This window comes from Stegodyphus dumicola, chromosome X2, assembly GCF_044657685.1.
Source record: "Stegodyphus dumicola isolate Sdum_Otavi_A_Nest chromosome X2, ASM4465768v1".
Classification (NCBI taxonomy): Eukaryota; Metazoa; Arthropoda; class Arachnida; order Araneae; family Eresidae; genus Stegodyphus; species Stegodyphus dumicola.
Window position 1 is genome coordinate 175,414,555 of NC_140781.1, and position 12,380 is coordinate 175,426,934.

General features: G+C 32.6%; 2 protein-coding genes across 5 annotated transcripts in view; one reads left to right on the forward strand and one right to left on the reverse strand.

Annotated features, from left to right (window-relative positions):
• LOC118196273 (multidrug resistance-associated protein 1-like) overlaps nucleotides 1-12,380 on the forward strand; it is a 148,702-nt gene that overhangs the window by 94,569 nt on the left and 41,753 nt on the right. For all 4 annotated transcript variants that reach the window (XM_085809713.1, XM_085809712.1, XM_085809714.1 and 1 more), the window contains 3 exons: nucleotides 1,123-1,290; nucleotides 6,195-6,376; nucleotides 7,476-7,520. In XM_085809713.1, the coding sequence (XP_085665839.1) occupies nucleotides 1,123-1,290; nucleotides 6,195-6,376; nucleotides 7,476-7,520 (395 nt within the window). The remainder of the gene's footprint in view (nucleotides 1-1,122; nucleotides 1,291-6,194; nucleotides 6,377-7,475; nucleotides 7,521-12,380) is intronic.
• LOC118182292 (uncharacterized) overlaps nucleotides 8,808-12,380 on the reverse strand; it is an 86,023-nt gene continuing 82,450 nt past the window's right edge. Inside the window, exon 5 of the mRNA XM_085809716.1 lies at nucleotides 8,808-8,842. Coding sequence (XP_085665842.1) covers nucleotides 8,823-8,842 — 20 coding nt within the window. The 3' untranslated portion in view covers nucleotides 8,808-8,822. The remainder of the gene's footprint in view (nucleotides 8,843-12,380) is intronic.

Sequence of the window (12,380 nt, forward strand, 5' to 3'; positions counted from 1 at the left end):
AGGTGGACTCTCCTGAAGACCCTTTTGCCATAATTGGCACTTCTGCTACAAAGTACGTGAAATGCCAAGTATCTTCCAAAATATACACCAGTAACATAGTTATCGCTGTGATGCTTGCATTGCAGTTGGTGGCCTTTCATATGAACAACTCTTATAAATACCAAACATATTTGTTGTAAATATCCGTGATTGAACTTTTCGTCCACCATGTTCTTTTTTTTTCTGTGTTCCCGCTTTTACTTTTAACATTCCATCTAGCATTGTATTACAAAAGTTATCTTTATCACTCTTTAAACCATCAGTTCTGTCACGCAATGTATATATTGAGCATTTAGCTCATGTGGAGATCTGAGTTATAATGCTTTTGTTTGTAACGCGTGCAGTACAGAATGAATTCAGTTGTTTATTCATAGTTTATGTGTTTAAAGCGTCAATTTTATACAGACATTTCTAGAAAACAACGTAAATATTTTCAGCTGGTTAGGAGTAAGTAATTCATGTAATCGTAAACAAGACTGCCGTTCCTATGGTGTAATGTAAACGGCAATGAATTTTGAGTATTTTTATTAAGATTGTAAAATTGTTAAACCTTGTGCTTGAAGTGGCTAGAATTTTGAGATATTTGTAAAACAAAATACTAGCTTTAATTTTGCAATAGCCTCTTTATTCTCTATTTTAATTTAGATATTTCTCCCTTTCGTCCTTTACATAAAGCTAGATGACGTAGTTAATTTGGAATTTAAAGTCAAAATTTCCAAACTAGAACCTTTCTGCTATTGAATTAAGCTTCCATACTGGATGACTCACTTTGCTTTTGCTCTTCAGCCTAGCTAGAATGTTGCTTGCTGCTTCTCTTTTTGCCGCAAACCTATGAAAAATGTGAATGTTTTGGAACAGGCACGAATAGCTGGTCCAATTATTTTTCTGTGCCTGTTCATTGTTCCAATACTAAGTGTATGATTTTGAATTTGCTTTACGTTTTAAATTTAACTCTTGCCGGCCACTCAAATAATGCAGCTTGCGACGTATACTTGGGCTTTGGTTATGAATGCATTTTGTCCCTTATTTAAAGTATTAGTTTAATAGATAGAGGTATAGCTAAATATATTGCATTATTTTCAGGGTGTGAACATCAGTGGAGGTCAGAAACAGAGAATCAGCTTAGCCCGAGCTGTTTATAGAGATGCTGATATTTACCTTCTCGATGATCCCTTAAGTGCTGTTGACGCTCACGTTGGAAAAAGTCTGTTTGAGAATGTAATTGGGAGTACTGGATTATTGAAAGATAAGGTAACTATCCTTTGTAAGAAGATATTGTTTCCTGGAGATATTTTTTACTATGTGCAGTTAGACGCTTCATTTTTTGTCATAAGTATATTTTTGAGGATTTATACATGCGTGTATATACACAGGTATATACGTGTGCATATACGTAATTATGTTACGTATATATATATATATATATATATATATATATTAAAATGCTTCGGCCTTGGAAACAATTTAATGTTACACAATATTACTTAATTTATTTTAAGGTATTGCTTTTTAATTTCTCTGTTTATCACGAAAGTTATCGCACTAATTTGTGTGAATAGAAATAAGCTTTACTGAAGCCCATTTACGGTTTATTTTCAGACATTTTTCATCATTAAGCTCTTATTCTAAAGCAGGGATTCTCAACCAGGGGGTTAAGGATAGGCCTTTTTTATATAGCTGTTACGTATTTTTGTTTTATGAATATGAAAATCTACTTTTATTCAAAGGTTTGGTACTAACATTTTCTATACTTTTAATTTAAAAAAACTAGTTATAGAATAATCTAAATCTTAATTTTTTTTTTTTTTTTTTTTTTTTTTTTTCCCAAATGGCGGGCCATTATAGGCGTTGGCCACTACTAAGGCCGGAAGTGGTGGTCACACTACACTGGTGTGCAAAAATTAAGGATGAGACGGTTTTTTTCAATATAATTTTGTACAAAAGCTTTCCAAATCAACATATTTAATACCGTAAGATCCCCAATACGTAAGGACATGAGTAATGTAAGCAACACTTACTAAAAGAGAAATCAGAGGGATAAAAAGAAACTTTATTGAAAACGTAGCATGGAGCGCAATGCGATTGAAGGCCGAAACATCCCTGTGATGGGTGTCCAGCAAGAAACATCCGGTCTTTAATAGGGGATATGATCTCCCCTGACTGCTAGGCAGGTCTCACAGCGTCTGCCCATGCTGAAAATGAGGGTGTCAATGAGTTGTTGAAGCATTGCTGCCCATTCGTCTTGCAGCGCCAATCGAAGCTCCATAATCGTTACTGGTGGGAAGGTACGAGCTGCCAAAGCGTCTGCCTAGAAAATCCCATACATGCTCGATGGGATTGAGATCCGGAGATCGTGCCGGCCAATCCATACGTTCAATATCCTCACTCTCTAAGAGCTGTTCGGCAGCTACTGTGCGATGACATGGTGTATTGTCGTCCATGAAAAGGAACTGCGGACCCATAGCGCCTCTAAAAAGACGCACATATGGAAGAAGAATCTCGTTACAATAACGGGTCCCGTTGACAACCTGCGTCGAAGATGTGAAGGTCTGTACGACTACCAAGCATGATACCTCCCCAAACGAGAACACCGCCACCTCCATACCTGTCCCTTTCAATGATGTTCGAGGGATGATTGCGGCTTCCCCGCTCTGTCCAGATGAGTATGCGATGAGAATCGCTACTCAGATTGAATCTGCTCTCATCTGTAAAGAGTACTCGTCCCCATTCATTGTCTCTCCAATTCCGGTGTTCCTGGCACCACAGAGAACGCCTTCTCCGATGGGCAGGCGTTAGACGTACACACCGTACAGGGCGTCGTGCAAACAGACCACCACCGTGCAGTCTTCTGGCCACGGTAAAACGCGATATCGGTCGTCCAGTCGCCTGTGTCGTGTGTCTAGCGATTTCTCCCGCTGTCTGCCGCCTGTTTCTTCTGGCCTGTAAGGCAATATACCCGTCATCTGCGGGTGTGGTTCCTCGTGGACGACCACTACTAAACCCTCGGTTAGCTGTTCCTGTAGTTTGAAATTGTCTCCAAAGTCGTGAAACGATGCTGTGAGCAATTCCGAACTCTGCAGCCACACTTGTCACACTGCGGCTTTCCTCCACTTTCCCAATGATTCGACCTCGGGTAAAAGCATCCAGATGTCGTTTAACAGATTGATTATTCGCCATTTCTCGCTGAGGCAGCAACTCGGTGTGATTTTAACTGCTATACGGCGTGCAATCTCTTTGCCAGAAATACTGATGTTACACCGACAACATGCTTTATACTACTCAGACATTCCCCCATTACGTCTACCTGCATATCTGCGCATGTGCTACCGTACATCACCTTACTTAATCTCCTAATTGGTCTTTCTGTCCGCTCTGCCTCTTCGTTCAGCTGATATGCTAATTTTTCGACTTCGTCCTTAATTTTTGCACACCAGTGTATTATGGAGGCACCTAGCAGGTGGGCCACAGTTGCCTCCTGTGATGAGACAGAAAATGTACAACCATACCTTCTCCGGGGTTCGAGTCCAGGCATTCAGGGTCATTGATCATTTTTGCCTTCTGGGTGCCATCTAAATATATGTACATCTTTAATTTTTATGTTTGGGAAAGGACGGATGAATGATCTTTTATCAATAGTGAAAGGAATTCATACAGCAAAAAATGTTGAGAGCTATTGTTCTAAAACATCCACGGTTGCTTCAGACGCAGCCGTGCAAATGAACAGCAAACTTTAATCTAACATCTATATTTTAACAATATTTTCCAGACTTTTTTTCTGGAGGGCGCTTCTAAAAATTTCAGGGCTTGAAAGGGTTAGTAATCTTAAGAAACTTTAGAAATTGTCAAATGAAAAAAAAAAAAAAAATGGAAGAATATTTATGCTTTGCAAGAAAATGTTTTAATGAAGGAAGATTATCAGAGTACAACCATTCAGTGAAATATTCCATATAGAAAGTTTTGTAACACCTGTAAAATTAAACATTTGTTCGAATATTAAACTAGAACTGAGCGGAGTGGAGAGATAGTTCTCTGATTCTAATTACAAACATTTTTATTTTAAACCTATGACATTAATGATTAAATTCTGCTTTTAGGGAATAAATGCTGCAGCATAATGTACATTTCAATAATATGGTAAAAATTCTCATCATAAACTCCTGAAAATGAGGAGTGTTCTTGAAAACATAAACATTAGTCCATGGGCTTCCGTAATAGTGAAAAGCAAGTCGAAGACTAAAAGGGTTTTCGAGTACCTCAGCTATCTAACGAGAAAGAACTGATGAAATTTTCAGAGAATAATAACAAGATTTCTGTGATATAATTGGTGGAGACGTTTGATTTTCTTAGGACGATATTAGAAAAGAAGATTTACGACATGAAATTTCGGGTAAATTTACACAAATAATAGTATGTGATTTATTAGAGATGGGAAAAGAAGAATTAAAATTACCAGGAGGAATGCATTCAAAGTTTTATGTCGGTTGGTAACTGGCTATGAATAGGGAATTCTATACAACAGCGTTAACTACATCATACACAAGCCAGAAAGATCTTCAGAACGAATTAGCAAAGGATTCTTTTAAGTGTATGATGGAATTTCAGAACTGATCCACTGTGAGCTTCTTTCACCGAATCAAATAGTATTAAATGCGGAAATGTGTACTGCCCGGAGCTGTTCTGTCTTCGCAAAGCCCTGAGAGTAAAGCTTTCTTTACTGGCAAATAATCATCTCTATGAAGAAAATCTACTCACATCTGTTTCAGTCTAGGGGAGGAAGTTATAAGGCTTTTGCGTACTCTTAAATACATGGAAGTAGGAAGTGGGAGGGGGTGAGTGGGGTACTACTTTTATAACAGTGATACAGCCATATCCCGTATTAAATAGATATTCAGTCAATGCAATACCACCTCTTTCAATCATTACATACCTTTCTTTATGGACAGGAATACGACAACATAGAGGATTTTCGCGAATGGACAAAGAAACTTCATCCGCAATAGAGTATAGTCTATAGAAGGGGATGGCAGATTCCATGACTAAAAAGCAGCGGCTTATCGAGAATATATTGTAGACTAATAGCCAAAAAACTGCATTCTACTAGATAATGAAATGCTTTTTTAAAAAAAATGCAGGTGTAAGTTCTCCACCTAATATTAACATAGGGTAGAAGATTAGTTAGTTTGTAACATTCAAGTAAATAAATTGACTCATTATAATTAAATAAGCTTTAAGACCTCTGAATGAAAATTGACAGTTATAAAGTTCAAACTAAAAAAATTAATATTTTCGATTAAAAGAAGTTACCATGGTTTAAATTTTAAAAAAAAGTGCACAAATTTTGGCTTGCTACTTCTATTACTCAGGACTTAATGTAACTGCATATAATAAAGTATAATAGAAATGGAAACAGGCAACATTCCCTTCCAGTAGTAGAAATTGTTATAAAAATCCTGCAGTTCTATTATAAAAATATTGTATTTGTGCATTTCAGGTTTGTTCTTTAAATTTATAAATGTTTACTTCTAGTGGGAACTTATGGGCAGGCTCTCTTCAGTCTATTATTGCTGCACCAACCTTGAAAAATTACCCTAAATTTTATTTGAATTTTTGTAAACTGTTGTATCCTGAAAAATTATCTGAACAAATCTTAGTTCATATGAGTTAAAGCAAAAATGTCTTCGGCAAATATTTATTTTTGGAAAGCCCCCTTTATTTTTTAAGGAAAAAAAGGAAATTTTGTAGCTGTGATTGACTACAAATCCAAAACGGCTTCTTAATTCTCCAAAGTTTTTTTCATATTATAATATTTAAAGATTTGCTTATTAATTTTTTTGACAATGTTTGACATTGAACAACGTTTATGATCTGATATTGGTAAAATTTGTGATAAAAAATATGCGTTAAATATAAAATCTGGGTGACTAACATCTTAATTAAAAAAATTAAGTTAAAAGTAATTAAAATTGTTTTACTTTTTTGATTAATAAGTGGTTTTCTTTTGTATTTCCATTCTGATCCTGATTTTTAAATTCATGTAATTCGGAATTAAACTCTATGTATTTGTTAGCATGCAAGTTTTGCTTAATATAGCAGTATGTACTTGTGCTTAATACAGCCAAAAAAATTCATTTCTGAAATTTGTTATTAAATTGCAGACAAGAATTTTGGTGACTCACAGTTTATCTGTTCTCCCACATGTTGACAAAATATACATGATGCAAGATGGAACTATCAAAGATTTAGGAAGTTACAACGAACTCCGAAATAATGACAGCCAAGTTTTGGAGTATATTCAAAGCCAACTGAAGCAACAAGAAGAAAACCAAGAACAACAAAAGTAAATATAACTACAAATGCATATTTTTGATTACAAAAGTAATAAGTAAGCATTTTGTGTTGATAGATAGTTCCAGAGTAAATAAATGGTGCGTTCTGTTTTAAAAATTTCCAGCACTTTGCAAAATTGACCTGCCTTTCAGCACCGTAGTTGCCCTTATTTGAAGATAATTTAATAGCTTGTGACCACGTGTCCTTGCTTCAACAAAGTTTATTTTGTTATTTCGTGTTTTTTTGTTTTGTTTTGTTGTTGTTGTTTTGTCGAATATGCTTTCCTAGTTTTACAATCCTAAATCCCTTTGGCAGTAAAATCATTTTCAGCAACTTAATCTGTCAAATGCTTTTAACTCTATGAATGCTTATCTTGCTATTTCCACGGGTATGCATTTTGTATGTCATCTCATTGTTTCCCATCTGAGTGATGATAATCTTATTTAAATTTTTAAATTTTAGTTTGTCCAAAAGAGAGTAACAGTCATCCACCACGGCTGCTTAAAAGAAAGAAAAAACAATAGCAGGAATACTTTTTATGCAGCTTTTGCTATTTTACTGATCTAAATCTATTGTCATTTTGTTGTTGTTGTTATTTAGGTCGCACGCATTTTAGTATTTTAATTTTATTGTTTTTAAATGCGATGTTTGGTAGTGATTCTAAGTTAATATTTGTAGAAGCACTGTTTTAAAAACTCTGTGAAATAGGATTTTTGAGAAGAAACTTAAAAAACTTAAATAGTTATATATTATTTGATTGGAAGATAGTTTCCATTCCTTAATTTTAGGTAAATGTGGACATTTAATTACGAAACTGGATGACTTTATATGAGACAAATATCAGTAAACTAGGGTTTTACATTAGCAGCATCAGTTTGGAAAAGGTGTTTTCGGCAAATGCTGTAAATGACATGTCAGTTAAAAGGGGATAATGTAATTATTTCAAACATGTGTGAAACATAATACTTTAAACGCTATTTTATGCTGCATTAGTAAGCTTTTATGATGTTGCTTTGAACATTTTAAAACACATGCAATATCGCATTTTTGAAACTATTGTTTATGTATGATAGTTTATAGCTTCATAGCATTAATTTAATATTTTACAGATTAACGGATCAAGATTCTATCCCAGTTGCAGACGCCATTACAAGGTACGTTTCTTATTCTCTCGAGGCTATTAGACCACAGATAAATGTGAAAAACATAATGAAATTATGTGCTATTTTAATTGTAATCTAGTTTTATTACTATAAACTGAATACAATGCATTTTACTATTTATTACTATTATTTATCCTTAACGTCAGTATTTAATGTTAATTCTAAGTTAATATGCAGGAAGAAATAAAAATAATTTTTTAAATAACTTAACATCGATTTTACGCAACACATTTATTGTAAAGTTTTTGAAAGAACCGTTTATGTGATTATATTCTTTGACTAAAAATTGATATTTATAAAAAGTGAGCTATATCGTTGAGTTTCCATTATGTAGTGTAATTTCTTCACTAAAATACAAACATCTAAATCATTTTAAGGAGATAATGATTTTTGATAAGCACTGACAAAAAGTTAGGCAACTAACAAAACATGCAAAAGACACTGAAAATTGCTTAATTCGTCACGTGAAAAATGTAAATATAATAAGTGTAAATAATTATCTGTCATAAAAATCATAAATAGATTAATTAATTTGCAAACAATGTTGTATAAAAAATAATTTAGTAATATGTATCAAGGACTTAATTACAAATATTATTTACAAAAACTGAAGGTATGCCTACTGTTGAAAATTATGTGCAAGTAATGGAATAACTCAAATCTTAAGAATGTGTACATTATTCCCGCTACACATTGCCACTATTTAATTTTCGAGCTCAAAACTATGGCGCATATCGTACAAATATACATGAATTATAGAAGAAACCTTTTCACATCAACTGACATAACAGAAGTGTACATGAAGCCGCTTATTGTGTATAGAGAAAACGAAACTTTGGTAGAGAAATCAGTACCAAGAAACTTTACGAGCCTCTTTCATGCAATAAAAATCTTGATTTGGTATGATATTTTTTCATCTGTTAAAATTTTACCTCAAAAACATAAGTTATATTATAATAACATTTTCTATAATTTGCAGTGACTCTAGCAGGAGTGTTTCTTCTTTCAAATACCTTTATTGACTCAAGAATGTTTTTAAAATATATGGAAATGCTAATTCATTGAAATTGAGCTTTTTAAAATTAAAATGAATTTCTGTTCTATAATCCGTAACATATATGAACACATACATGTAGTAAAGTAATCGAAATTACAAAACTCAAGTGTTGAAATTTAGTTAAATTTAGCCATTTACTTGTTACGAATGAAATCCTCATATATGAATTCTTGAAGACAAGTAGTTTGTTACATCTGTTGTTAGTCCTGGAGTATCCAAGTGGTTAAATATTTTGGTCAATAGTTGCCCCATAAAACTGAAAAATTTAAGAAATATAATTAAAAACAGTTTAAGGGATACTGAAAAACAGAATTAAAATCCATTTGAATTTTTAAAAATATGAATTAAATGTGTATGTATTTCACAAAGAAACAATAAAATGCAATGTTTATTTTAAAAATGCAGCATTAGCTTTAAAAGAGGACTGGCCAAGCCAACCGTTTTAAAACCAAGGGCGCAATGAGAAAAAAAAATTGCTCTCAAAAATAACTTCATTAAGCAAGAGAAGGAGGTAAGGAATCATGTCGTGTGTTCGGGGTTGACCAACCTCCATCCTCAAAGTGTTAGTTTTCTAAATAAGTAAATAACAATATAGATTGATACAAATACATTTAAACGGTATCGCAAATTTAATGCATGCGCTTGACCTTTGTAGATTCCAGTAATATTGGGACGAATAAATAGTAAAACCACTCTCATTTCTTTGATTTATTATTAACGATTATTAACGAATGTAAAATAACAATGTGTTTAGTGCTTTTTATGCTAGACCCGGTTATTTATCTTTAACAGACATATAGAATTTTCAGAAGTATTTTAAATAAACTAAAATTTTAATCCACAATCTGAAGAGAGTGATGTCAGTTCTTCATTCAGAGTAAAATCGGATGAAAAAGAAGGATTTCTTGTCCTGTCGAATTATTCAGTATTTAATAATGTCAAATTGTAAAAATTTTCTTCTATTGATATTAAACGTTCGATTATTAAAGAAATGGTTTCCTCATTTGTATCTGGCTTAGAAAGGGTAATTTCTGTTTCCTGCCTCTTCCACAGTAAGTTTATTGCATTGCACGTAACTTGTCAGTCGATATAAGATTATTTTCGTTGTTTGCTTGCATTCGTATATTGATATTATTCACAATTATATTTCCAATATTATTAAAAAGTTTCGCATTCTTCTGTTTCTTGGGAGGGAGAAGTAATCGCAACAGACAGTTATTATGTGATAGCCGCTTCACATTTGTATGAAGGAGTAACCACTCGAAGTCTGCTTTCATAGATGAGCGAAGTTATTTGAAAATATAAGCTTTCCATCTGTCTCATTTGAATCCACGTGATTTTAGATTGCAATGGATTAAATTACACTTAATGTACAGCATTATTATATTTTTATTTTCCCAAATATTTTATCAGGTTGACTTTTAAATTTTATTATTACTTCTTACGTTTTCAATTTTACACATTTTTTTATTGTTGATCAGTTTAGTTGTTATAATACTACATAAGTAAAGATATTTAACATTTTTATTATATATAATCCGCTATTTTCCTATTCAACCTTTTTTTCAAAATATTTTTAATTCGCTTAATTAACTCGTATCTTCTTCATTTTCTCTACCCCTTTTATTTACAATATCTCTATTGTACTACTATTTAATTATTTTATTCCGTTTTTACATTTCCGTTTTATTTATTAAGTTATTATTATTATTAATTTATTTATACATATCTTACTTTAATTAATGTTATTTTAATCTTATCCTGTATTATATTTTTAAACTCCTATGTTTCTTTAAATATTTCATTATTTAAAAGTAACATGTTGTTATTATAATATTATATTGCACATTTTATTCATTCTTTTAATTTATCTTATCTGAATATTTTAAATCTTTTCTTTATTACTTTCCTTTTTTACTAGACATTTCTTACTTTATATCTTCCCAGCTTCCTCTACTCCCTCTTCTCCCACTTTCATTTCTTTATTCTATCTTTTTCTCACCTACTTTCTCCCTTTATATTTCACATTTAATATTCTAAAATATTATTTATCCTGTAATTTATTATCCTACAATATTTTCAATTATTTCTACAACTATATCTGAAGTGCATATTTCCAATATCATCTAATTATTGTAAAATATACATAATATATTATTTTACCTGCCCTTCACATTGTTACATATATTTGTCATATCAAATCTTTGTAAAAGGTTTTCTATATATCTCTGTATATTGCATATAATAACAATTCTTCATATTTAGCTTATCTGAATATTTCATTGTCCTTTATTGTCCTTCTTCCAACTCGGTTTCTTTAATCTCTGTTCTCTAATCTTCTCCTTCCTCTCTTTATTTCTCTTATACTATGCACGCAATGTCTGTAACACACACAGTTCAATATGTAAAATTTCGGGTACTTACGGAAAATCCCGTCGACCATTTTTGCCTGTTAAAGGAAAGAGGCCAAACTACGCGATTTTTCGCCAAAAAGGGAAAAGTCTTCTTCAAACACGCTGGCTTTGGTGTAACGTTGATTATACGTGTTCGTTATTATTATTCTTGAGTAAAGACTCCCCCCCCCTATATCACGCATTTTCGAAAACAAATGATTAAAATTTGGGACCTGCCTACTACAGAACAGCATGCTGTTGAATATTTCCAAAGTTATGGAATCTTAAAAAAAAAAAAAAAAAAAAAAAAAAAAAAAGTGTTAATGGCTGCGAAATGGCGCTTTGTTTAAAAACTGAAGCAATGGCGTTGCAACGTTAAGGCTTGTGCGAAGCCGTGTGTCAGTTCTTAAGGGAACGTGGTTCGAGGGTTCTACCATTTCATTTTTGACTGCACTCCGATTCATTTCTAGTTGGCGCAGAGAATTGACGGCTATTGAATGGGTAAAAGAGGAATTAGAGTTAAGTGACAAGACTGTTATAAATTGGAATAATTACCTGAGAGAAGTTTGCGTGCACAGCCTTTTATCAAAGCCATAAATTTGAAAGAAAAATAAGAATATAACGTTTTATTTTAGCATTTAGTAAATGTTTTTTTGTTTTGTTTTGTTTGGAGCGATTTTTGCCGTCTCTTGTGGTCGACGGGATTTTCTGTAAGTACCAAATTTCGCAATTATGAGAACTATTAATAATCTTTCCTCGTGTCTTCCTTTCTTCTCTCTTCTTATTTTCCTCACTATTATAAATCTTTTCCTTTTCTATCCAAATTATTCATTCATCTAGTAATATTCTCTATTATTACTACTATTATTTTCTGTAATATATTTAAATATGTAATTTGTGTATGTAAATATTTTCTGTATCATCCTTATAATATACAACATCAATAATATATAATTTTATCTATTCATCATATTGCAACACACATTTGATATATCAAAAACATTGTAAAATCTTTGCAACAACCAACAGCTCTGTACAATTCAGTACCCTGTATATATTTGAAAAATTTTTTTTAATGTCGTTAATCACCTGGCCACTTCCCTGGCTGGATGTAGCAAATAGTAGATGGCTTCACCAATTGAGCACTTCAGCTGACAGACTTGAGGGCGAAACCAGCTGTTCATCTAGTGGTCTTCTATCTCATTTTAGTAAAATTAACCACGGAAACTACTTGATCCGATACTTTGCTTGATTTCTTTAATGAGAAGTACCTCTCGGTGCTAGAAACAGTCATGAAATATTATACTTGGATTGAATGTTTTCGCTTAAGTCGCACATCTTTTGACTGATGCCATCAAATATGTTGTTTCGTCGGTATAAATAAATACCTATACATTGATC